A 27,981-nucleotide genomic window follows, 5' to 3' on the forward strand; every position below is an offset into this window, starting at 1 on the left:
GCAAGGAAGAAACGGTAAAAGAAGCAGCTGGAGAAGTAATCAGGGCCAAATCTAGATGGGCCTTGTAACCACAAAGTCAATCTGGCTGATGTAATGGGGAGGCATTGAAGGGTTTTCAGCAACAGAAGGACATTACCAGATTTAGGAAGATTGCTACGGCTGGAGAGTGAAGAATGGTTTGGAGCAGGCCAAGACTAGAACCAAGGAGACTGGTTAGGAAATGGTAACACAATCCAGGCAGTGCATGACAAGTTAGGATGATGCTGAAGGGAAGGGAGAAAAGTCAATACATTTGAGAGGTTACTTGGGAGGTAAAATCAACAGGACTTGGTAACTGATGGGGTTTCCATATGAAAGTTAAGGCTTCTGGCTTCTGGTGTGGACAGAGTTGCCATGGTTGAGGTGGGCACTGAGAAGGAAGTGCAGTTTAGGTGGGCACTATATGGGGTGAGTTTGAAGTGTCCATAGGACAGTTGACTGGAGTCTCTTATTGGGCATTTGAATTTGGATTTCTGAAGCAGAGCAGTGTGGGGCTAGAAATATAGACTTGGGACCCAATAGCACATGGATGCCATGTGAAGTCACGGAATGAATGACCTTGCTCAGGAATCGGTGGCAAGAAAAAAGAACACGTCCCAGGATGGAATGCCCAGGAGCACTGGTGCTTATGTGATGGACAGAGGACAAGGAACTGTGGCAAATGGCAAAAGACATAGAGGGCGACCACTTCCAATATTCAGTTATGTGTGACTTTTTACCATACAATTGGAAAGTTATTGTCAATTGTCCTATTTTATGTCCCTCATTTTATATTTCATCGGACAATTCAAGCACAATATTGTTCTGTGTTATGCTGTCTTGACCACTATTTTGTATACCTGGGAACCAAAGCAAGGGTTGAGAACAGTGGCCCCATCTGTTAATAAGCACTGCACAATCAGCTAGGTATTAACTGTCCAGAGCCTGAGTTAGAAAACAGGAAAAGGAGACATTCCCAATATCCTCTGATCCTTCCCCAAAACCCCATCATCCAATGTCACCATCAATGAACATTCTGAAGAATTATCTTAAGTTATAGTTAGGTTTCTCTAAATTAAGTAGTTATCTTTTTTGCTTAAGGTATTCCCTTCCTCTTCCCCTGTTCTCCTTTTCAGCTAGTTTTGTTTTGTTTTTTTTGTTTGTTTGTTTGTTTTTTAAGACAGAGTCTCCCTCTATCACCCAGGCTGGAGTGAAGTGGCATGATCTCGGCTCACTGCAACCTCTGCCTACCAGGTTCAAGTGATTCTCCCACTTCAGCCTCCTGAGTAGCTGGGATTACAGGCACCTGCCCCCATGCCCAGCTAATTTTTGTATTTTTAGCAGAGACATGGTTTCTCCATGTTGGCCAGGCTGGTCTTGAACTCCTGACCTCAAGTGATCTACCCGCCTCAGCCTCCCAAAGTGCTGGGATTATAGGCGTGAGCCACTGTACCTGGCCTTTTCATCTAGTTAAATCCTACATAACAACACCATCCAATAGAATTTTCTGCAATGATGGAAACATTCATTATCTGTGTTATGTGATATGGTAGCCACTTGCAGCAGGTGGCTAGTGAGCACCTGAATATGGCTAGCACAACCGAGAAACTGAACTTTTAATTTTATTTACATTTAATTTATTTAAATTTAAATGCCAACATGGGGCTAGTGGCTACCATATTGGACAACATAGCTATATAACTTTCCATGAACTCAAAATTCACTTCCTCAAGGAACATTCCCTTATCCCTCTTCCAAAATTAGGTCTCATCTGCCCACTCTATGCTGTCTAGAACCTTGTTCTTTCATAAAGTTAATTAGGATTATAATTTTGAATAAGTTTATGTGTATTCACAAGTTTAATGTCCATTTCCTCTGGTAGAACAAGCTCTAGGAGGGTAGAGACGATGTCTCAGTTACTATAATGTGTGATACTTACTCAGTGCTCAATAAATATTTATGGAAATAATGAATGAGGCCAGACGTGGTGGTTCATGCCTGTAATCCCAGCACTTTGGCATGCCAAGGCAGGCAGATTGCCTGAGCTGAGGAGCTCGAGACCAACCTTCGTAACATGGCAAAATCCCGTCTCAACTAAAAATACAGAAATTAGCCAGATGTGGTGGCACATACCTGTAGTCGCAGCTACTCGGGAGGTAGAGGCAAGAGAATCACTTGAACCCGGGAGGCAGAGGTTGCAGTGAGCTGAGATTGTGCCACTGTGCTCCAGTCTACAAGACAGAGTGAGACTGTCTCAAAAAAAAAAAAAAAAAAAGAATGAATGATCAAATGACTCATTAAAATATTTTATAAGATTATATACCAAATATTTGTTTATTAAATAGTTGACCACAGAATGCAATCGTATAATAAACAATCCTGGGAGGCTAACAGCTCTAATCAACAGAAATTGGGACTGACAGGGGAGGTATGAATTTGACATGTTCAGTTTTGGGTATGTGAAATTTGAGATGCCAGATCAAGTGCGTTAGGCCCTTTACCTTACTGTCAAGAGCCTAAAGGCTCTTCTAATTCATGATAACATCCCACATCTCCTCTTTCTTGTACTTTGTAGCTAAGAGAAAAACCATTCACCCTTCTCATTAACGTTTCTCATTCTTCCCTGAATGTTACATCATTGTTCAGCCTCTTGAAGTTGCTCTAAATCCTGAGTTTATCAGCATACTTATCTCCACTCCCAGCTTTGCATTGTGTCAGTATTTATTTAACATATTCTCAAAGCTGTGAATCCAGTTAATTGGTAAACATTGGCTATGTCAGAACCTGTAGCACAGTACCAAAGGAAGGCCTCCATATAGATACCAAAATGCCCGAATCAGTAGCACCCTTTGGATACGTCCTTTCACTCATTAAGTAAGCCCTGCCTGGAATGGAAGTTGAGCCAGGTCAGGCGCTCTGGCCTCATGCAGCACCTGGGAGCTGGTTAGCAAGCTTCTTAACTCTCTTCTGCTCCAGCTCCTTCTCAGCACTGTTGTTTCCTTCTTCTCCTAACAGATAAGTGGAAACTGGAGGGCCCTGTGGGCCTGGCTGAATCTAGCTCCCACACCCTGAGCAAGCAGAGGGCCAGGGCCCTTTGCCCAAGTTTCCTTGCAAAGCCATGAAGGACAATTTCAGAAAGCAGCACTCTAAAGGCACTCAGTGTCAGAGCCAAGGTAAACAGCCCGAGACACAGCTGCCGGTCCAACTGGGGTTAGGCAACGTGGACAACCAGCGTGGGAAGCCAAGAGAAGCCGAGGAAGCCAAACAGAAGGGAGGTTAGAAGGGGCAGTTGAGAGGGAGGCTTTGGCAGTTCTTGACTTCTGCTGCCATTGCAGTGGGCTCTGGAAGCCTCAAAAGGGACCATAAAGATGAGAGCCAAGGAGGTGGCCACCAGAGGATGGATCTGATTCGGAATAGACAAAAGAGACATCATCCGCACTTCAAAGCCATTTATCAAACACAGCAAGTGTGCTCTGCATAAGGCTAAAGACCACGGGCTGAAACATACAGCTCAGGGTCCCAGAGAGGACAGGCAGACACCTCCCTGTGAACCCCAAGGCCTTACTGGGCAGCTCCCAACCTGGAAAGGAAAGTTAGCACCACCAGCATACCATCCTCCCTGTTCTGCTTCCCTGAATTCCTTCTCAGCTTCTAGAAAGGGCAAACCGTCCTTCCATTACCAAAAGGCCCCCAACCACCACCCCTCCACTTCATAGAAAAGCCATCACATGTTAACAGTCCTCACACTTCCCTGCATGTTACATCACTGCTGACTTCTTTTAGTTTTCTCAAAAGACCTAAAAAACTACTATGAGGAAATGAATAAGTTTGTGTTGGATAACCCATAGCAATCTCATTTACTGTGAACAAGAGCCACAAACGGGACAGTGTGGTCATCTCTCAAGGGTGTTGGTGGCCGTTCGGGTGATTCCCAGAGGAGATCAAAGCCAGGCAGAAGAGATGGCAAGTGTAGCAACTGGTGTAGTCAGTGGGTTCTGATTTCGCCGGAGCTAAGGCAAGGGAACGTCTGAAGCGAATGAATAAAACCCTGCACAGCTCTGAGAATGCCTGTGGCCTGGTCTGTGCTGTTGTCACATTTGTATGTAATTCATGGAGTTGGTAGCTGAGTGGTCAGGGCCCAGCCAGACAGAAGCAGCCTGTGCAGTTCCCCCAGGAGCCCGTTGGCCAGGTTTACCCTGCCTAGTTTCACCTCAAAGAAAAACATCGATTTAACAAATATCAGACCTCGGGCCCCTGAGACATTGAAGCAATCAGGTTCTGTGGCCTGTAGGAAGCTTCTGCAATGCCAACCTGCTAAATGGTACCAAATGCCCAAACATTAGTCATATGCACTATTATCAATGACCTACTGCATGCCAAGTGCTTGTATATACACTGTTTCAGTTGATCCTATTCCAAAATTTCTCTCCTCTCATCCTTACAGGCAACCGCTCTCATTGAAGTCATGATTTCTGCCTTTATCTCTGACTGGATTTCCCTGACTCATCCACACACAGCCTGAATGAACTTGGAAATGTATACATACGAGCAAGTCATTCCCCTTCTTAAGACTCTATGCATTGCCAGTTTCCTTTGGGTCACATCTGCTCTCCTGGGTTCAGCATTTGAGGCCCTCTCTTGCTGCCGCTGCCCTCCTCCTGTCCCTCGGCCTCTCTTCTTGCGCCCACCCTGAGTAGGTGCACCCCTGTGCCTTTTCAAGAGAACTTCCCCTGCTTGTGGCCACCAGAGAGTTCAGATTCCTCCTCTGGGATCGCTGGCATCCCACTTTTCTCCCTGAGACCTTTCCTGACTTCACCCATTGCAGTGAGTCTCCCGTACCCACGGGGAGGCAAACTTGGCAGCTTGTCCTTCATCCAGTTGCACTCACTACACTCCTCTGTAATCATTCATTTCTTTCATTCTCAAAGGAGTTGATATCCTCAAGGGAGCCAGAAGTGGTTCTTGGTCGAGGGAGGCTGGAAAAATTTTGTTCTTTTTATTATAAATCACAGATATGCATATAGTACACAAATACAGTATATCTGTGGTATTAAAATTTCACAGGTTGGAGAAGGGAAGATTTTGAAAAAATGTCTACCAAGGCTCCTTAGAGGATAATAATGAAAAAAAGATTGAGAAATACTGAACCGGTTTGTTTGTACGTCTTCCTCACCAACTGGACCGTGATCCTCTGTGAATCCCCAGGGCCAATGGAGTGCCTGACACATGGAGTGCTTCTGAGGAAAGCTGAATGCATGCACACATGAAGGAATCCTCCCAATACTCCTGAGGGGTGGCATTGCTGCCCCATTGGGAAAGATGAGAGAACAGATGCTAAATGCCCCCCTCCAACACCATCAAAGTCCCAGAGTTAGTAAGCGTTGCAGTAGAAACATTTTACATTCAGAACTTCTAGACTTTAAACCCAATACTTTCACACCTTACTTTGGTGTAATTGATAGAATTTACACAAAAATAGGAGAATATATTTACCAATTTGCCTTATCCTTCAAGAATGTTCTGGTTGGAATATCCTAAGTCAATTTCCATATTCAAGAAGAACCTTAGGAAATCATGCCTATAGTCATATAGACTCCAGCAAAAATGCCTCAGCACCACAGTGAGTTTTGGTGGGAATGGTGGCCTAATGAGGTGAAGCTGTAGCACCCACTTAACTTGTAACTGAGCCTTGCAGTTAATCCAACTAAATTAAATTTTATAAAAATTCAGCCTTGAGCCTCTTCTATGTACACAACTGAGCAGCAGAGGGCCATTTTGCCCTCAGGAGGTGGGGGTGGTAGAATAAGAAAAGAATATAAGCAATTATAATGCAGGATTCAACAAGATCACAGTCCTGAGACATAAATTCTAAGCCAGGAGATGAGCCACAGTTGGGAGATAATGAGACCGGGAATGTTCCTAATAAAGATACTCTCCCTGTTGAAAGCCAAGCAAAGTGACATGTATAAAATGGTTTTATGAGTAAATTTGTTGAAGCAGGAGGAGTTGAGTAGCTCAAACCCGTGTTCTATCCTTTCCAGGGTCATGATGAGGTTTAAAAGCTGATTTATGAGTCTGTTTGTTTAATCAAACTTTCCTTATTTCCCACTCCTGAGCTTATGAGCAGAAGCGAAGCAGTGAGAAGAATCCCTGCTGAGCAGAAGTTCATCCTCCCAGGACACAGCCTGTTGCTTTTAAGCATAAACACTTCATATAAAGAAAAAGTGCACTATCGTAAGCGACCAATTGAACGAATTTTCACTAAAAGAACAAACCCTGTAACCACCACCCAGATGCAGAAATGGAACAGTACCACATCCACAAAGCTCTCCTGGTTATTCCTTCAATCTCTACCTCCCCTCGCAGGTTACCATAGATTCGTTGTGCTTCTTTTCTAACTTTAAAGAAATGCAACGATACACTAGATACTCTGACTCTGACCTCTTTTGCTCAGTAAATGTCTGTGAGATCCATCAAGCTTATATGTAGCCATACTTTGTTCATTTTTGTTGCTGAAAGAATTTCATTGTATGGATATACCACACTTATGTGTCCATTCTACCATTGAAATTTGGGTTGTTTCTGCTTTTTTAATATTATGCATAGTGCTGTTATGAATGTTCTTCCTACGTGTCTTTTGATAAGCATATGTACTCATGTATATCTAGGAGTGAAAATGCTAGGTCATGTGGCACATGTATGTTCAGCTTTAGGAGATCCTGCTGCATAGATTTGAAAAGTGGGTGTAACAACTATATACTAACACTGTATACTAACTGTGTAAGAGTTCCAAATACTACAAATCCTTGCCAACACTTGGTATTGAATGTCTTTTTCATTTTAGCCATTCTGGTGGGTTTGTTTTTGAAGTTCATGATTTTAATTGGCATTTTTCCGAAGAGTAATGGAATCAGAGGCAGCTTTTTATGCATTTATTGACCATTCAGAGTTCATCTTTTGTAAACTCTACAAGTGTTTTGCACACTTTTCTGTTGGGATATCTATCTTTTTCTTATTAATTTGTAGGAGAGCTTTGTATATTTGGATACAAGTTTTTTTCTCAGATATATGATTCACAAGTATCTTCTCCCAATCCATGACCTTGTTTTTCACCCTCTTAATGGTGTCTTCTGATAAACAGAGATTCTTATTTTTAATGCTGTCTAATTTATTTTATGTCTAATCAACTTTATTTTTAGTACATTTTTTGTGTTATTTATGAAAGCTTTGTCTTTTCCACTACCGTGAAGATACTCTTCTGCATCGTAACACTAAGTCCCCACCAAGAGCACAATTTATACTTTTACTTATTTAAGCCTTTTTTTTTCTTTAGGAGGTATAATTGACAAATAAAAGTTGTACATATTCAAGGTGTAGAATGTGATGTTTTGACATATGTATACATTGTAAAATAATTGCCACAATCAAGCTAATTAACATATCCACCACCTCACACAGTTACCTTTTTTGTGTGTGTGATGAAAATACTTAGGACCTACTTAGGCCTTCTTCAATTTATCTCAGTAATGTTCTCTAGTTTTTAGTATAAAGATTTTGCATATCTTTTGGTGGATGTACATGAAACTTTGAGCAAATACCAAGTACCTATCTTTCAAAATTGCAAGAGATATAAAAAAGAAATTTTGAAATATGTGTGCTGACTTGAAAATGCTTTGGTACCATAGTAGAACTCAATTGCAGAAAAATAAAAGTCTGAATATTAATGAAGCCATCATTGTGTGATGGTAGGCAATGAGAAAAGAAAGAAGCAAGCAATTGAAGTGTGCTGAAATTGTTGACAGGGATGCCTCACAAAGGATCTTGAAGATTTGAGATGAGCTTGAGGCAGGAACGGAAGTTAGAGAGTGGAATGGAGGGAAGTATTCCAAGAGGGGAAACTGAAATGAGTCAAATTTTGAGATTAGAATGAACTCAGCATGTTAAGGGATTAAGAAGATACTGGTTGACTAAAATGTATACTCTGACTCATGAGTTGGGGGAGATAAGATAACGCCTTGTGCTTAGAGGCACATAAACAAAAGAAGGAAGAGTTTCAAGTCCACCTTAGTGGTGAAGTTTGGTATCTTGGCCCCTGAAAGGTAACTCAGCAAATATTTATGTATCCTTGTTTGACACTAACTGGCAATCATATGGCTGCTTTTAACAACTTCCAGATAGGAACTGATAAGGACTCTTACACTCACACTTGAACCAGAGTACCTATCCAAGAAGGCCTCTAATCTGGAAATGAAATATGTTTTATAGACTGTATAATCCAGAGAGCCTTTCATAGTAAGCCAGCACTCAAGGACCAGCCAAAAGGCTTAGATCCAGCACCTACCACCAAGTGCTTCTGAGAGGGCTACAGTTGTAAAACCAAGTGGTGATAACTACTCAATGTCCTATCAGCAACAACTGGACTTCCTAGAAGCAATGGAGCTAGGTTGGCCTTCAAATCTTAGATCACTGAAAAGGTTTTTGTTGCCCTATTTCCATCCCAGCTGGGACATCGTCTTGCCAATAGCAAAAAAGAAATCAGCAGTCCTGGGGCAGGTCTGAAACACATGGAGGCAGGTCCTCAGGCCTCCTAGGAGCTAATGGAATGAGTAAGGAGTGGAACACTCAGAATTGAGTTCAAATGATAAGATTCCTAATGGGACATGAGTATGCATTTTGCCAAGATTTAGTCTAATTTTGGAACTCAATTGGAAACTTCTGAACGTCATGTTCCATTTGGCTCTGGCAAAACACAGTTCTGCATTGCTTTGTGTTTATTTTATCCCTCAAGATCAGAGCATAATTTACTTGTAGCTAGAATTTTGTGTTGAGTACAAACCTCCATTTAGAAAAACAAGCTGATATATATTTTTTCCTTGTGGGTCCCTAGGGGGGAAAAAGATGTACACAATGGAGAAAGGTTCCACTAGAAAAAACATGCATACCCAATATAGAAATTTTACGCAAACAGAAGCACCCAGAGGAGAAATATTTTATAAAGCCTAAAGTATGATGAGTCCTCAAACTTGGCATAAAGTAGTACAGATTAGATCCAGAAAATCCTCAGGACTCTCCTACATTTAGACAGAACAACATCTTCTCTAGCACCTCCTCCTTGTGAAAATTTCTTACCATATTTAAACAAATATTTTGAGAAGACATATTATAACTTCCTTTGGAATTATGTCCTCCAACACTTACAATAAGGATGCTTCCCTATAGGTACCATTCCCATCTTTATCTCATGTTTGGTTTACTCTCAAATGAACATCTTGGTCTTTATTGGTACAAAACCAAATTCTCCTATAGCTAAAGTACGCTGGGGCCTACAATAAGACAAAAACCGAAAAGAATTGAGGATAAGATTGTATTTATCATGACTCTTTCAGAACTCCAAATCAAAATAAACAAAACAAAACAAAAAAGATTATTTATTGACTCGTGTAGCTACACAGTCTTCTTCACCGCCAAAGACCTCCGGGAATGACTCTGATTGGCCCATCTGAACCATGTACTAAAGTGTGGCCCAACCACTATGGCTGGGCCTAGGTCACATGCCCACATAGCATGTGATCAGGGAAAGTGACTATATTTCCAGAAGAAAACAAGATTGTAGATGGCCACCTAGGGAAACTTGAAAAAAGCAAAAAGAAATGCTCTTACAAAGCCTTGAAGCTAATGTTAGGATTTTAGAGAAAGCATTATTTCTTTGAAAAACACAACGTGTCAACAAAAGAGGATGCCATCACTATCAGTGGTGCACTAGCACTAATTATCCATGAGATCTGTTCTAGAATGCCACAGTTACTTCCACTATGGACATCTTAGGGGAACAAAAAAGGCAGCATACCATAATGACTAAGGGCACAAACTTGGATTCTAACAGACTCAAATTCATATCCTAGTAGTGTCACTTGTTGGTTTTGGTATATGGGCAAGTTACTAATCCTCTTTAAGTATCAGTATTCTTACTTCATCATCATCATCATTATCGTCATCAAGAATGCCTAGGAACTTCAAGACAAGAGAGTTTTGGGATGAATGATAGTGATGATGTTCCATTCTACCACCTTTCTGGAATAAGAAACATCTCACTATATATCGTCTCCACTGATATGCAACCCTATCCCTTGCGTTAGATATGTTTCAAACCTCCCTCTTCCACTTTCCATAATTTCTCTTCTTATCCACTGAGGCATGAAATACTAATATATCTAGGTAGGAAAAGGAAGATAATGGTACCCTTGATACTTGATGTAGCCTTTCCAAAAGAGATTTCACAGGCAATTGAGGTCCAGGAAATTGCAGTCTTAGGAGGTGTCTATGCTATAAGCAACAAAGGATAACTCCTCAGAGGGATATTAAAACAGTTGACCAACTTCTGGAACCAATTGGCAAAGTAATGTATAACCCCACTAGACTATGTTGCAAAGGATGCAACTGTGAGGACACATAGGAAAAATTGGAGTCTTCAAAAAAATATGCTTCTACCTCATTACCTCTATTATATCTTACTTCTCATCAAACTTTCAAGTGAAGGCTCCAGAAAGGGGGACTTCTCAACAAAGACTGATTCCTTCACTTCCACTGCAGCTGTCAGGAATCCTGTAGCCTGTAGATTTAGGATGTAGAATTTTTTCAATTAAGACAAAAAGTTGGGGACAGGAAAATAGGTTACTCTTTGAGATTGTCCTCCATGCTGTAATCAATGTCTATAATACCAATGACTCAGGGTTCAAAGTCTTATGTTTTAAAAGAAAAATTCTCCTATTTTTTTCCTTTTAATTGTGAAAGGCAGATAGAATAACATCTTGTATTTATATAGAATGGGTCCTTAGAAAGTGCTACAAATGATGCCATTCCCTCTCCCCCCAAAATTTCTAATGGAAGCAACATATTTTCCTCACACCACTTTTATAGATTATATAGTCTGTCAGAAGTGTTGTAGAAGCCAGAATCTGGGTTTTCTTTGAATTCCAAATGTAGTGTTAGGTTTCCTTTCTATTAGAAAAACAACATTTCTAAGCAAAAATGGGCTTTTATGCATGGTGTTCAAGGTAATTGCCATGAGAAGGAACTCAGTTAAGACATCTTGCTTTTCAGCACTGTAAAATCAACATTTTTCCATTTTCTTAAGCACTCTTTACACCCATACCTGTAATGGTGGTTTAGTATTCTGTCCATATCAAACTTGTGTGCTCACAGTAAGCATTGCTCTGTGAAACTCATGTGTATCTTCAGTCACAATCCATTTCTTCTTGTGTGTTGCAGTCTTTAATGCATGGAAGCCACATATTGAGGCCAACATTATCTTATCTTCAGATGAGAAATAAGCTAAGGCTCAGAGAATCTAATGAAGTCAGTGATTTATATAGAGTTACACAGGTAATTAGTGGCATTAAAGTGACAAGAAGGTTGTAGTTTCTAGGTTTTGTTGTTTTTTGTCTTTGTTTATGGCATTATTACAGTGCTGGACTTCTCAGAGTAAAATAGCTGGTGTAACAAATGAGTCCCTTGATGCCCAATGGTTTAACACAATAAATATTTATTTATCACTCATGTGACAATACGATGTGGGTTTTCAGCAGGCGATGGCTCTCCTCCATACAGTGTCTCAGGGACCCAAGTCCTTCCAGTTGGCGGCATCACCACCTGAGGGTAGTGGTTCCCAGCATGGGGTGACTTTGCCCCCTGGGGCATATTTGGCAATGCCTGGAGGTATTTTGATTGTCGCTACTTAGGGAGATTCTCTTGGCATCTAGTGGGAAGGGAGCAGGGATGCTGCTAAACATCGTATAGCACACAGGATGGTCCCTACGACAAAGTATTTTTTTGGCCCAAAATGTTATTGGTGCTAAGGTTGAGAAACGCTGCCCAAGGGACGTGTTATCTTCTGTATGTAGCCAGCTAAACTGTAAGAGAGGGAACCGATTAGACTGAGCCACTTTGTAAATGTCTTGGCCTGGATCAATACTAGTCATGAAACTCCCACCCAAATGCAAGAGGGGTTGAGAAATTAGTCTGAGGGGGCAGCTGTTTCCAGCAACAACTCTTCTTTAGGGGAGCAAGAACTTTTGGTGAACAGCTAGTCAGTCATCCTGTCATGGTTGCACTGGTAAAATTTGAACCACGTATTTGCCTGCTTGCTCACCACATTGCTGAAGTGGGGCTAATAAAACTGATAAGAAATAAACAGCCCTAACCTCCTCCTTAGGTTCCAGATTCTTCTGTCCAGTGTCCTACTAAACACACTGTTAAGTGTCAAAAACAACACAGCCAAATAGAACTTTTTATCTTCCCATCAAAATTCTATCCCTCTCATCTTTCCTCTCTCAGCAAATGACATTAGTCTAGTCTCTTCCCTACTTTCCTACACCCCCATTCAAATATTTAGCAAGACTTCCTAGCTCTACCTGCAACATCTGTCCCTACAAGTATGACCATAGACCACCATCTCTGGCCTGAACTATTGCCATGACCTTCTAATTGGCCTCACTGCTACTTCTCTTATCCTATTCATCTATTCATCCATAGGAGCCAGGGAGGTCTTTGTAACTGTAAAGAAGATCATTTCTTCATAGTTGGTGCCAGCTCACTCTCTTGGGTGGCTTGGCACATGCCTGAGTAAGATTACGTGAACCCGTTCACTTCACCCATTTTTCCTCTAGGGATGGCAGACTCCCTCCATCATGCTCATAGGTCCCTAGACCTGCTTCTGGCACCGTTTTGGCGGTCTTTACATTCACCATGGTCACTTTCTGCGTACCTTTCTGGGTATGTGGAATGCACTGTGAATGCAGAGAGTTAATTTGGCTAAACAGATAGGCTAATTTGTACAAATATATCATCCCCACTATAATCTATGAAGCCCATCTCCTTCCAGCCTCTTTTACTTCACGGCAGACACACTGACATGCTCTCTGTCCCTCTGCCGTGCCAGCTCCTCCGGGTCTCCAGCCTCCGTGTTTGGTGTTGCTTTTCCCTTTGGAAAGGGACACTCTGCCCAGATGCCCACACAGTACCTCCTTCTCACCACTCCAGCCCCAGGCGGAGTGAAAGGGAGGACACTCCTGAAGATGCTGCCTCCACAAACCCCCATCCCAGCCTCATTTCATTGTCTCCATGGCATTTACCACCCTCTGGAACTGGAGTGTGTTATTTGTTTGTTAATGCACTATTTCTTCCCCGACTAATGGAAGCTCTACGAGGGCAGGGCTTTGCTCGTCCTGTCCCCGGCTGTATCTCTGGCTCTAAAGGAGTGCCTGGCATGTAGTCGCTAACAATACACAGTCAATACATAGTTCTTGAATCAATGAATGAATAAGAGAATATCAGTGCCCTAGGGGACAAGGATATGGAGAACATGAGATTTTGCCCTAGTTCCACAACAGATCTCCTGAAGTTCACAAATCAGTCACATAGAACACACTCCATTCTTGCCCCCCACCAACCTGTTTGGTCATTCAGAAAAAGCTAACCACAGAAACTTCCTAGGAATACATAGATAAACCCTCAGATTCTGCAAAGAATTCTCCCTAGAGCCAGCAGATGGCTGTCACTGGTGGGTCACTTCAGAAACCTTTGTGTTTTATGTGCACACAAGTGACCTGTGACATGCTCTCCTAGGACCTGTGCATGCAATTGCCATTGCTTGGGAGAGAACTGATGGCCCCATTTGGAAGAAAAGTTGTTTTGATCCTTCCTGCCCCACTCCCTACCTAACCTCTCATTCTCTTCTTCTCTATCATATTCAGGCTGCCCTCTCATCTTCACTATCAGCCAAGATAATCTGTACTTTTGAAAACTGTCATGATCTGAAAAACAGGTCTCCCTGGAGGGCTCTGTGGCTGGCCAACCAGTTGCATCCCTGGGATGGAGATGCCGTCGGCACACATGCATGGCTGGCAGCAGCCTTGCCTTTGATGTGTCCATCCATCCATCTGCATTGTCTTTTACAGATTAATTTCTCCATTCCTTCAATTAACAATTACTGATTGAGAGCCAAATTAGGCTTGCAAATGGATACAAGCAGAGGAAAATTCACCTTGAAGTTAATGAAGTCAAAGCTCCAGACCCTATGGTCACCTGAGTTTTACCAACTTTGCAAAAGTGAAATATTTTAACCGTAATCAGCTAAGGTTATCTCTTCCACTGTGACGTCCTCCCCACCACACTGGCAAGTCCCTTGTGTAGGGTTGCTTTGGAGTCGCCACTACAGCATTTTTGGAATTCTGCTGAGGCCAAGTTGAGTTGGAGATATGTTTAGTTTGGGCTTAAAGGATAAACAGTGTTTACATGGTTCACAGTCACCTCTGTATATAGTTAAGTCACTGCTGGCATGGTGATATAGGAATTGCTTCTAAAAATACTCCTATAACTCGTGTCAACTTAACCAGCATCATGATTTGGAGGCACATGGACAGAAGTCATATCATGATATAAATGGGTTGCTGTGTAGAATCTGGCCCTGAAAATATGTGGGAAATGGAGGATCAAGGTTCAAGATTGTGGAGGCAGATACTGGTCTGTGGGAATTTCTCCATCATCAAAATTACAAGCAGAGATTTGAATGTTCAGGAACATGTATTCAAAAGGAAAATTCTCTCTGTCTCTATGGCACAAAAATATAGTAGCACTAGCAATAGCAGATTGGCCTTATGTCAGTCACATGTTTATGTATTCAACTATTTAATTTAAAATGTAAAAGAATTTTTTTGGATCAGCCATGTTAGATGGGTTGATTAGAGAAGACTGCATTATCTTTCTATCGTTTCTTCTTTAAAATTATTGTCCTATGAAGAGGCCATCAAAGAGTGTGTAGCCAAAACGGTGTGAAGAGAACAATAGAAGTATGTCATACAGAGATATGTCAGGAAGTTAATAAAAACAGTATGCTATGCTTCTGGATTTTTGTGATGTTTGTGGTATTTGTCAGCATTTTAAAATTTGTACTTTATTTTGAATTTTTTTCCTTATTCTGAATAAATATTTACTTTTCTTAAGCGAGGTCCCCACAGTTGGTCAGCCTCATGCCCCGGGAGACCAGGCTGGCTCCTGAATATAGATACAAATGATGTGCTTCTGGTCATTAAAGAGCTTGCAATAAACATTCAACAAGTCCCACATAGAAAAGGCATAGAAACTAAGTAAGAAATGATCAGAGCACATTTGACTTTCCTATCTTCCAATCCCCCATTCCCCTCATCCCTCCTAAAAAATTCTCTAAAAAATTGGACTGTTTGTTTGTTCATTTGTTTGAGACAGAGTCTCGTTCTGTCACCCCGGCTTGAGTGTAGTGGCTGATCTCAGCTCACTGCAAGGTCCGCCTCCCGGGTTCATGCCATTCTCCTGCCTCAGCCTCCCGAGTAGCTGGGACTACAGGTGCCCACCACCACATTCCACTAATATTTTGTATTTTTAGTAGAAACGGGGTTTCACCTTGTTAGCCAGGATGGTCTTGATCTCCTGACCTCATGATCCACCCACCTTGACCTCCCACAAATTGGGCTTTTAACATTTAGCCTCAAGATGAAAATGAAGGGGCTAAATTATAATGCTGAAGTATAGGTCAAATGTGGCAACTCTCCTCTTCCCGCTTAGCCATGATGATAATGAAAAAAGCCAGCAAGTGTGACCAGGCTGAATGACTCTTGACCAAGGTATCTTCTCGGGGCGCATGCTGACAGGTCGTAAGGGGGCTCCCAGCTGATCTCCCTGGGTCAGTCACTCTGAAAGCTGACAACAAGTTGGAAGCTGGAAGACGCTGAGTGCAGTTGCGGCATGCCACGCGTGGATCTCTCTAGAAGCCAAGTGTCCAGGACCTTTCTTCCTTCCCTGCTCAGACCACAGTAATTTTTCTCCTGGTTTCCAATCACTCAGTGAGGCTTCAACTTGGGAAACTGCACATTGAGGGCCATGCTGCCTACCCTGCCCTTTAAGCTTCCACCGAGTTGTTTGCATACCGTCGAATGGAGCCAGCTCACCAACAGACCACCGACTGTGGCTACCACCCCGGGAAACAAAATGAAGCACGTCATAGTTTTCTGACAAAAGGTAATCAAAGATGTGAAAGGATCACAATCAGAACAGTATGAGAAGCAGCCAGCAAATAACCATTCACCATAGAGTCGGTGACCTTTTCATTGAAGGCAACAGCTATGACTAAATAGCCTCTTACAAAGAGGGTGTTGCAACTGAAATTCTCTAGGCCTGACTCATGGCTTTTCAACCTTGGTCCAGGCTCCTCTTTACCTGGTGGGAGAGCAGGTTGCTTCTCATAACAAATTCTGGGAAATCCCCGCCCCAGGCCTGCCTCAGAACACAGAACATGCTGCCAGTGTTTTCCTTTATCATTTAAAGTTTGTTTGTGTGCTGGGCAAGAAGACGCTTGCAAGCAGGTTCTTGAACTGGATGGAATGAAAGCTGTAGGGATCGCATGGCACCCTAGACCCACTGCCAAGGCCAAGGGGAGGGACAAAGGCCTAATTGCAGAAAGTGGCTTCAGCTGCTCTCCAAAGCTGTCCTTACTTGCTTGCTGGAAACTTTGAAATATTATTTGTTTCCTGTTTCAAACTTCTGGAGATATACCATCCCAGTACCATGATTAAGGGCAATAGTGTCACAGGGAGGTGGGCTGGCCTCTGTATTTTTCATGTAGGCTTTTCCATTTTTAATTCCATATTGCTTTATAAATGTCTTTTTGTCTGAAGATATCTTCTGATCCCTGCTGCCACCACTCCCCACTCCTGGTTTCTGATGTGAAATGAGAGACTTACAGATTATCAAGTTCATGCTGATGTTTAATTCAGACTCAATGTTTCTCTGAAGTCTAAAATCCTTTGAATTCGATGGGAGAGAAGAAGGAAGTGAAACTGGATAGTGTAAATAATTTCTAGTTAGAGCTGAGATTTATGAGGGGAATTGCCGCACAGAGCTTGGTTTTGAATGTCTCTTTGGGCCCTGGGAGCCACATTCTCCACTTGACTGCACGTATGTCTCCCACCCTTCTGCTGGCGCCAGGAGGTGGAGGCGTCTCTGCCCTTCCAGGGTGTGAGAACATGTATGAGGGCCCCAAGAGCCTAGACCCTGGAGAGCTAGAGGAGGATGGGGGTGTTGCTGTATAAAGTAATTGGCATGTGGCTCTTCACAATGAAAAAAAAGAGATTTTGTGGCAGGAAGAAAGAAAAAGAGGAGGGAGGAGAGCAGGAACCATAGATTCTGAAAAACACACCAGGATGACTAGGCCTGGAGGAGTCCAGGGTGGGCCTCAGACCCTCACTTCTTGTCTGGCACCTGCCATTGCCAAAAATGCAGACTTCAGAGTAAGGCCATTTTTGGAGCCACGGGTAAGAAACAGATTTCTGTTTAGGTCAGGCCTTGCTAAAATCCATTTTGAGAAGTTCAAAGATTGAATGGAGCAAGACAAAACTGAAATTCTAGCATCCTTTTCCTCATACACTTCACCCTTTGTTTTATGAAGATATCAGACAAACTGAATTAATGTAACTTTCTTAGAAGAGCACCTGACACACATGGATGCCATGGAAGCACCATTGAATTCCATGCTTTAACTATAAATGATTATTGTTATTATTACTATTAGTATCTTGACTCTGCTTTCAAAGAGCTGATTTGAACACAACAAGTAGGTAAGGAAACTGCAACCCATCCTCTTGCTTTTCGCAGTTATTGCACGTAAGTAGCCAAAACAATAAGCTAAATGAGACTGTGTTGCTGAGATTAGACCTTTCAGGGAAGTAGGAGGCCCACTGAAAACAGGGGCAAACCTTGTTGGGTGCTTGTGGGTGGGAGTTGCTGTTTGCCTAGACTCCCTGCCCCAGACACTCTAGGGGTAAGAGCCAGAGAGATCTGAGCCCCAGATCTGAACTCTGCACCCATGAATTATCTAGCTGTAGAAATTACTGAGTACCGCTGAGCCACCATTTCCCCTTTTACAAATGGATATGATTAAACCACCACCTCCCAGGAAAGAGGAAAAGACTGAGTGGCCATGTAAGGATCAGCTGACTCCCACCTCTCACAGGATCGAACGGGGTTCTAACAACTCGAGTTTATAATGAAACAAAAAAGAATAGGGAAGGCAAAATCCACACCAAGGAATGACATACAACCAATTTACTCACAGTTAACTTAAGCATAAATGTATACACATAATCAGTTATAATTAATATCCACATCGAACTAGGGAGTACATGATTCTGGTGTTCTTTCCAATTCCTTCTCAGTGAGGGATCTCAGGAGAGCTTTGTCTATATGTGCCTAATCCGACAGGAACACCTCTGCCCTGGCCCTTTTAAAACCTTCTTTCTTCTACATTCATCACATGGTTCTTTGTGGCCTCTGGTCCCCCCTATATCCCCCACTAGTATCTGGCCCATGATGGGCCACTTGGGACCATCTGGGACCAGTTTTCTATTGCAGCCAATTCTTAATGCTTGAAGTTCAGAGTTTAAGAATCATCACCATTAACTCTGACCATTGTTGGTCCCAAATCCATTTTCTCTCAGTAAAACGAGAATAGTCTTACAGGGTTGTTCAAAAATAATATTTAATCCAGTTAGCACAATGCCAGCCACTTATATAGTAGGCATTTTTTATGTCAGCGATCATCATCCTGCTCTTCCTTATTCAGCTACTTGTTAAGGTGATTCCCAAAGATGCCCTTCAAAGCAACCTCCAGCAATTTCCCTTCACATTAAGAGAAGATGGTTTTATGAATCACCCTGAATTTGGCAGGAAAAAGACAACTTTCAAGTGGAGAGTTACAAACAAAGCAAAAAACTAATTCCCTGATGATGCAAAAGTAATCTACTTTTTGCCTACTTTTTCAGTTCCACTTTAAACCCATCCAAGTGTAGTTTTGTTGTTTGATTACTTAATGCCACACAGGTAGGTGCTTCTGGGGAGTTAATTTACCTTCAAAGGGCCAGCCTAGCATCTTTATCCTAAATGTGTAAAGGAACCAACAGAATCTCATTTTAACACATTACCATTCTACTCCTCATCCAAGCTTACTTAAATGCTAAGTTTAGGCAGCACATGGTGGCCCAGATTCAGTTCACACTGTGAAGTAGAAACCAGAAGAAAGCGACAGGTTTTCTATGGATGTGGCACCCTCAGAGTTGGTTTGCAAACCAGCTACTGCTGGGATCATGATGTTTGGGATCACACCCCAGACCAGAGCACAGCAACATGAAGAAGGGGGCAACCTATTCAGTTGTGCTGTAACTGACTTGGCATGAGGTGGTGGGGGTGACTCCTTCAAAGGAGAACTGAACACCATGCATGGATTAAGACTGTATTTAGCAGACAGGAGTACTTCATCCACCAGGAAGAAAAGTATTAAGCACAGGGATGATTTCCCAGATTCTATCTCAGTATGGTCAGCATCTCCTCTGAGATTTTGCAATTTGCTTTTTTTTTTTTTTTTTTTTTAATTCTGTGATCACTGAGCAAGCTTCTGACTCTTATTTCAGTCACCCCAGTCACCTTAATACTCAAAAGGGGTATCTTGGGTCATAGAAATAAATATCTCAGTTACTGGGATGGTAGTGCCTCTCATTTTATAGGAATAAATTTGTTTTGTTGCATATACATCAATTTTCTGGGAGTTTAGCATGATTCAGTCTAGTAAGATCCAAGTTCACTTCAAAACTAGAAGGTTTCTATTAGAAAGTTGAGAACCAAACTTTAAATCAGCATTTCATTTAACTCTACTGTACCTCGGTTTCCTTACCTATAAAAGCATAGAGAAATAACAGCACCTACTTTAAATGGTTGTTGTGAGGATTCATGATTTAATAGATACACATTATTCGTGTATATGTATGTATATGAAATGATTTAACATATGGAAAGTACTTAGGATGGTGCTTGTTTTTCATAATGACCCACAGGTGCTACCCACTTACAAAGAATGTCCTGGTAAAAGCAGCCAGCTGTCATCTCTCCTTCCTAAACTTTCTTGCACAACCCTCTAAGAACTTACCTCATTTAGCCACTCCACTGTGAAAACCAGAGGCTTCAAATAAAAGCTACACTGAGAATGGCTTTGGCTTCATAAGCACATGACTTGTATGATTGCATAGGCCCTGAGTTTGGTTTGATGCTCACCTGTTGCCATTTGGAAATTATTAATAATTTTTCAACGGAGGCCTGACATTTTTATTTTGCACTGCACCCTACATGTTATGCAGCCAATCCTAGCCACACAGGACCAAAAAACTAGCCTAGTGATCTCAGATAAACTACAGTACCCATACTTCCTTCTGGGTGACTCTGTCCTAGTTCCATGGTATGAGGAGAATGATGAGAAAGGTGGATTAATATAGCCATAGACATAGCCTTGCCAATGAGCAGAGTGGCAGCTTCTTGGATATGCAGCAACATTTCCAAGCTACAGGCAGTAAGTTCTCTTTCAAGGGTCTCAGTAGACTCAAGGAAAACTAAAAGAAACTCTGAAAGTGCTTCCCATCCCTCCTCCTCCGCACTGCAATAACAAACTCACTTGATAATTCATTGTAAAATGATCTGAATTCCTCAGAGACATGGAGAAATCAGCTTGGCTTTCAGCACAGGGAGTGACACCAGAACATCAGCCATTGCAGGGAAACAGAGCACGAGGTCACTCTGGATGAGGTCTCCCAATGGAGACTACTGCAGGGGAATGGGGAGGGTGCAGTGGCTTCAGAAAAGCAGCTGGTACCAGCAACCCTTACAGGTGACATGGAAGCAAGAGCTTTGGCTCTGGAAAATCTTTCACCAGTGAATGAGGAGGCTGTCCTGTCTAAGTGTCCCTCTGAGACACCCAGAAGGAACTCCCTGTTTGGGCGGAAGGAACTGTGGTTGGAGTTCTACTAAATTCAGTACTGGGAATTAGAGGCAGAGTGTGTGGAACACTACTGTAAAGTGTTCCTCCTTTGAGTTTCCAAGATGGATTGGTCCAGGGAGAAACGGACTCTACCAATGTTCGGTCCCATGGTTCTCATATGTATGAATGTCTGTGTTTATACAGTGGGTCTGACTTTGACACCTGCAGCCATAACATCACCTCTCCATTCCCAAGTGAGTTCCTGTCATCTTCTGATTCTCCTCTCTGTGGCCCTGATATCACCATGTAATTTCCCAATGGTTACTCGCCGCTAGGATGTGTGGATGAGCCTTTGGAAACACTGCTGCAAAGCCGCTTGTTGAGAAACCCATCTATGTGTCCTGGCTCTCAATAATTCAGTTCCTTTGAACATGCTGGTTCACTTTGTTCTGATTTTAGAATCTGGAAATGCAGAGCAAGACATTTCTAAGCTGGGAATTTGCCATCCTGTTGCAGGAGCACAGCAGCAGTCCCAGAGAAATATTTTTCAAGGCTGCAGAGAAAACAAGGGCTGGAAAAATGTTTGTTTATTGCCAGCTCTCCCCACAGCCGCTTACATAACAGCCTGTGCTGAGACAGGCTGTCCTGCCCAGGCTCAGAATCAAGAGTCACACTCCTTGGGATGATGACAGAGACAATGTGGGAACTACAGGGCTATGGCCTATGACGTCCAGGAAGGAAAACCAAGTGGTGTGTAGCGATTAGTTCTTTCACAATGAGGGGATGGCTTCCTGGGGTGTTTTCAAGCTTTCGGGTGGTGGCACAGTCTGCAAGACGGGGAAAGGCTCTGTGAACAAGATATGACTAAAGAATAGTTTCTCATTTTCCATTTTTAAAAATAAAACAATGCATACTCAACAGTGCGTGAGCTGAAGGGTAGAGTCAAAAGTTTAGGTATTTTCTGACCTTTCAGATCCATTCAGACTTTCTAAAAGCCACAGACATAAACACTATATCCAAATGTGGGAGCATTTAAAAAGTTTGGACAAAATAGTATACATTTTGTTCAACAGTTTATTGCAAAGAAAAAAAAAGGGAAGAAGCACATGAAGTTTTTTTCTTCAGAAAACAAACACAAAAAACTAACTCTGCCAGGAAAAAATGTGAAACCCGTAGACAGATCATGCTTAAGGGTTTAAGGGGACAGCTTGCCTCCCCCACGGCTTTACTGAAAAGCAGATGTGATGGGCAGCATCACAGAGGTCTGTAATCCAGCTCGGCGCAGCAGCCACAGGCAGCCTACACTCTTTCAACAGCCTTCCTCTCGGGGAGACCCAGGGCCTCTTGGACTGTTCCAGGCTTTAAGTGCATATCAAACAAACATTTGCCATATGTTTTAACTTAATTTCTAGGTTAAACGTAGGCCCATTCATTCTCATTCCTTGCTTAACAGCCTTCCTGAGTAATTGTCTATTGACTTTGCTGCTTGCTGGTCATACCTGGGTGTGCATTTGTCTTACACCAGACACACCTAACTCTCAGCCTCTGTAGTCACAAATAAGGGTTCTACTTGTTGCTTTAGAATGACAAGTTGCAACTAGCATAGTGTTACACATAGAAGATACTCAATTGGTATTTTGTTGATGGAGTCATGTCTCTGTCTCGCTTCTTATTCTTCTAGCTTACTTCCCCCACTCCTACTTTTATTTCTTTCTTCCCCCTCTTTTGTCAAAAGGTTGGGCTTACCAGAAAATCCACTGAGTACTTGCTAACCCTCTGATTTACACCACACGAGCAGCACCAGGTCCACAAGACAGAAAAAAACTCACCTTGGGTTCCCAAGGTTGGCCTGAATCTTTGAAAATGTGGGGTCGTGATTTATTTTAGTCAAGTGGAGATCTAAAAAGGAGCAAAGATAACAGGACCCCGCAATTCACCCACTGGATCCTGTATGTAAGAACCTTTGTGATTTCTCACCTTGGTAATTTCCTGCCCTCTCTTTCCGCGGGTTCTTCCCCAAACCATCATGGACCGGTTGGACTCTGAGAAGAAAAGTTTCTGATCTTTAGTTCATTCTTCCAAGTTTCTAGAAAGCAGGAAAACTGAGAATGAAAAATTCTAAATTACTCAGGACTCATGGGTCGCCAATAGAAGAAATACATCTTAAACTGGCATAAGCCTGAAAGGGAAATGTATTTGTTCATGTAATTGAACCATAATGAAGGATGGTGGACTGAGGGACCTGAAAACACCCTCAGGACTCCCTCACTCTCCTTTGTGCTCCTGTCTGATGCCATCTTCCCAGACCTGCTCACTCTCCGTAAGGTGGGGATGTAGTCATCAGCAAAGTGCACCTCCCCACAGCTTGTGACCTGAGTAGATAGGCGTCCCCCAACCCACGAGGATTGAAAAGTTCGTCTAGGAATTATGCAGATTGGCCCATTCACTATGACATGTTCCTCCTATGCAGCCAAAGGAACTGGGTCTGTTACCAGAAGAGGTGGGAGAGGGGTGCTAGGCAGATTCAACAACAGCCACTACAACATCTGAGGAGGAGACCTCCATGAAGGCCACCAAGTCTGTTAGCAGATATTTCCTCCCTCGGATCGCTCTCCCTATCCTCACAGTCTCATAAGTGAGGATTAAATGCTACATGTGGTGTAGGAGATCTTAGACCCTCCACACAAAGATATAGTAACAATCAGCATCCTAATATCCTGGCAGAGAAAAAATCAGAAAGAATCGTTTGCCTGATTTTTCCATCAATACCAAGAATTAATTAGAGATGAAATTTGTAATGGACTCAGAGAATTAGAGAAGATCTAAGGGAATCTCGATGATTTCCTACCCCTAACCAGAGCCTGACAAAAAAAGGTGAAGGTCTATGGCCATCTTGTATTTGTTATGAGGCTGGACAAGGAAGCTCCGAAGGTCGTTTAGACTCTGAGAGATCATGAGTCTGTAAAACCCTTCCAACTTGAAATTAGTTGATTCCTTCCTTAAATTGTCTAGGACATTCCCCCACTCCCTCCACTCTTATTAGCTGATTTTACTGACCAATAGGCCTTGAAGTTGGTGGTTCCATCTAGATGTCTCACATCCAACTCCCCTTTTGCAAATTAAGCCCATACCCTGAAACAGGGGAATTCTGAAGCCATTAGAAACTAGAGAGTCAGCCAGGCATGGTGGCTCATGCCTGTAATCCCAGCACTTTGGGAGGCCAAGGTGGGTAGATCACTTGACGTCAGGAGTTCGAGTCCAACCTGACCAACATGGTGAACCCCCGTCTCTACTAAAAATAGAAAAATTAGCCAGGGGTGATGGCATGCACCTGTAATCCCGGCTACTTGGGAGGCTGAGGCAGGAGAATCGCTTGAACCTGGGAGGTGGAGGTTGCAGTGAGCCGAGATAGCACCAATGCACTCCGGCCTGGGCAACAGAGTGAGACTCAGTTTCAAAAAACAAAAAAACAAACAAACAAAAACTAGAGGGTCTCCTCTTAGCTCTTAAACCCTCTTAGCCAACATTTGTGAGCCTCTTTTCTGTATGTTTTGGCATCTTTATCCCTTTCCTTTGTGTCTTGACCAAATTCACCAGATCATGACTCAGAACAAAATCCTGAGGTTGAATACAAAGGTCTAGAACATCTTCAAATTAACTTTTTCTCCTCATACAGAATTAGACAAATTGAGAAAGCAAGAGGGAGTGTGTGGAGTTTTTGTCCTCATTTTCCTCTTTCCTGTAGTAGGTAGAATAATGGCTGCCCAGAGATGTTCACATCCTAATCTCTGGAATCCATGAATATGTAATGTTGTATGGCCAGAGGAGAATTGAGATTGCTATTAAAATGACTTAAAATGGGAGATTATCCTGGATTATCCAGATGGGCCCAATGTAATCACAAGTGTCTTTAAAAGTAGAAGGAGGAGGCAGAAGATTAGGTCAGTCCGTGATACAATGTGAGAAAAGCTCGGCCTGACATTGCTGGCCTGGGAGATGGAAGAAGGGGCCACAAGGGGTACCAGCAGCCTGTAGAAAGTAGAAAAGGTAGAAACACAGATTCTTCCCTGGGGCCCCCAGAAAGGAACACAGCCCTGCCAACACTTTGAATTCAGCCTGGTGAGACCCGTGTTAGACTTCTGACCTACTGACTGCAAGATAATAAATGTGTGTTGTGTAAGCCACCAAATCTGTGGTTATCTGTTACAAGCACAATAGGAAATTAATACACTTTCTACTTGTTTTAAGTGTGTCCTGAAAGGTTAGGTTCTTTAGGATTCCGATTGCTGAACTATATGGAGACAGCAGAGTTTAGTCAAAAGAAAAATCTTAGACAAATTAAATTTAACAGAGTTTACTTGAGCAAAGAATAATTCATGACTTGGTAGCCCCAGAACCAGAATAGGTTCAGAGAGACTCTGTTGTTGCCACGGTGTCAAAGAAGATTTGTGGACAGAAAAAGGAAAGTGATGAACGGAAAACAGAATTGAGGGACAGAAACAGCCAGATTGATTACAGCTCAGTGTTTACCTTATTTGAACACCATTTAAACAGTTGGCTGGCCTTGATTGGCCAAAACTTGATGATTGGCACAAGGGCAAGTTACAGTCTGCTCACACATCCATTAGGTTACAGCTCACTATGTATGAAGAAACCTTTAGGATGAACTGAAAATATATAAGGAGGGAGCTTTAGGCTAAACTTAACAGTGGACAAGATTTGACTCTGCTACTACGTCACCTTGTGGTTTTGGGTGAATCAGTTTCTCTGGTTCTCAGTTTCCATATCCACAAAACAAGGTCGTTTTATTAAATGATCCCCAAGACTCTCCCCCTTTAAGTTTAGACATTCAGTATCCTCTCCCTCTTCTTAATGGTGTCAAATGCTCTGGAAGCCCCAGCAAATACCTGAGCTGCCCCTGTCACCGTCCACTGCAGAGTATGGACAGGGAAAGAATGTCCACAGGGTCCAGCTCTTTCAGGACTTGTCCACCACGAGTGAGGCCATAGGAGGTCAGGGCGGGCACAGCAGCTTCCAGTTCTCTCCACTCAGGAAGAACATACCCGATGCCAAGGAAGAAGCACTGTGGGGACAGAGGTGCTAGAGAATTCTAAAACCCAAGTGGCCATGGAAATCGTCCTAAAGGCAAGGAAACGTGTTAGCTTCACAGGAGAGATGGGCTCTGAATAAGGACACTGTATCCAGAAGTTGGGGTGACAAGAAAGACACCAGGTGGGTTATCATGGTGAATGGGCTAGGCTGGAAGAAAAGGTTTTGTGATAGGCATAAGGTCAGAAAGATCTGTTAAAACCAGATGGTGGGGCCTTAAAAGGTTCCAGGACAAGGACAGGAGGCTGAGGGAATGGCTTGATGAGGCCCTACTGCACTTTGTGCCATGTTGTATGCCTAGTAGTAAGCAGCAGGCACATAATAGGTGCTCAAGACAATAGGTGCTCAGTATGTTTTGGCTGAATAAATAAATAGGTATCAACGTATTTTTAGCAGGACATTGCCATTATCCAAGATGAATTTAAGGAAGATAAGTGGGACCTCCATAGACAGAGTGGACTGAAGGAGGCAGAGATGGAACATCTGTATGCTAGTCAAGAGGCTGCCAAACTGATTCAGACATAAGGGTCAAGCTCGGATGTTGGGCAGTGCAAACTGAAAGGAAGAAACGCAGGTGTCATGAAGACTAAACCATTCCAACTGGGAGGATGTCATTTCCATTCATGCAAATCTCCAAGGAAGGAGACCCACCACCTCATGAATAAGAATGCAATAACCCAGACAGGCCGGCACACCGGAGCAAAATCCTCGGGCAGCCATGGAAGCAAGCATTCAACCAACACCATATTTTCAGTAGAAATGACCACTAATTTCTACACAGGTATTCTGCTTATAATCAAAGCTAATTCTTAGTTCACCCTTGCTACCCCTAGACTCAACAACTCGAATTCTCCTAACTGCTTTCAGAGATCCATTCACTGAGTCTTCTCATTATTTCCATTTTTCTTCCCTTATCCCACTCCGGGTCCTCTCTGCCTTAAGTCATTTAGCTGGATCAGACCAGGTTTGCTCCAGTCACACTCATCTGACAGGCCTGCTTTTCCTCTAAGTAGCTGGCAGGAGCATAGCTCTGCTCCGGGAGGGGGACCTGTCCTCACGGGAACATGGCAGTTATGCTCCAAGTCCAGCTGGCCAAGAACTCAGACTGTCCTCCCTTGAAAGTTCCCCCACAGAAATCAATGAGAGCCCACCTCCAGACAGTGGCTGGCCTCCGATCCCAGAGGAACTCACCATCCTTTTCCTCTCCATCATCCTCTCGAAGCTTCCCCATCTCTGCCTCAGCCAAAGTCCAATTGGGCAGGGACAGAAGAGTAATTGAAGAAGGCCTTAAGGGATATCAAAGTGCTATTGAGCAAAACCACAACTCAACAGCCGTGCAGGTGCTTCCTGCGACAGGGAGGGAAAGAAGTGTCTGTAGAAAGCCCTAAATAACTCTAGGCAGGGATGTCAGCTTGACAAATGACTTGCGAGAAATAGCCCCGTTGTTCTCTGGTGTGTGATTCATCCGAGGCTGTGCTGGGGTGGGGGCACGGCCCAACCGTGAGTCCCACCCTTGGTCACTTGGGGCCGCTCTTCAGCTTGGCTCCAGGATGGCTAAGAAGGCACTTTTGTTGGTGCTCTTGACCTCTGTCACTTTGACCTTGTTTTCCAGTGGTTTTATTTAGTGGTTTGTGCTGATTTGGTTTGAGCTGCATCCAGAGGAGGACAGGAACTGTGGGGAGACTCTTTCTAAGCATCCAAAGGCCTCTCTCCCTTTGATGTTAGCTCCCAGTGCTTCTCACCATCATAACAACAAAGACCAGGGGCTCCTCGGGGCAGAAGCTCCTTTCATCTCCCTGTTCCCAGCTCCTCAAAGAGCTGGCTTATTGAAATGCTTGTCACATGTTGAATGGATAAGTGAAAATATCCCAAGACCAAGGGATATGACATGACAGCTAGTTTCTAGACTTAGCGCCAGGACCTTGACAAGGTACACAGGGTCTCTGGGCCTCTGTATCCCCGTCTGTGAAATAAGAAGGCAAGCTCTTGGGTCCCCTCAAACTCAGACCTTGAGGTTCAGAGAGGCC

General features: G+C 43.0%; 1 protein-coding gene across 10 annotated transcripts in view; it reads right to left on the reverse strand.

Moving 5' to 3' along the window:
- Nucleotides 1–27,383, reverse strand: part of LOC106994247 (uncharacterized) — a 66,098-nt gene extending 38,715 nt beyond the window's left edge. For 2 of the 10 annotated variants that reach the window (XR_013408051.1, XR_013408050.1), the window contains exons 1-2: nt 27,146–27,383; nt 22,823–22,947 (exon numbers count right to left, since the gene is read on the reverse strand). Coding sequence is in view for 1 of the 10 variants with exons in the window: in XM_077974452.1 (XP_077830578.1) it covers nt 21,560–21,672; nt 22,823–22,887; nt 27,106–27,185 (258 nt within the window). In the remaining 9 variants the exon portion in view is untranslated. Of the gene's footprint in view, nt 1–2,151; nt 2,272–20,175; nt 21,693–22,822; nt 22,948–27,105 lie in introns of those variants that run through there. The other 8 variants (XR_013408054.1, XR_013408053.1, XR_001440751.3 and 5 more) reach the window with 8 other exon arrangements.
- Between the last annotated feature and the right edge of the window lie 598 nt (nt 27,384–27,981).

Source organism: Macaca mulatta, chromosome 17, assembly GCF_049350105.2.
Source record: "Macaca mulatta isolate MMU2019108-1 chromosome 17, T2T-MMU8v2.0, whole genome shotgun sequence".
In the NCBI taxonomy this organism is placed as follows: domain Eukaryota; kingdom Metazoa; phylum Chordata; class Mammalia; order Primates; family Cercopithecidae; genus Macaca; species Macaca mulatta.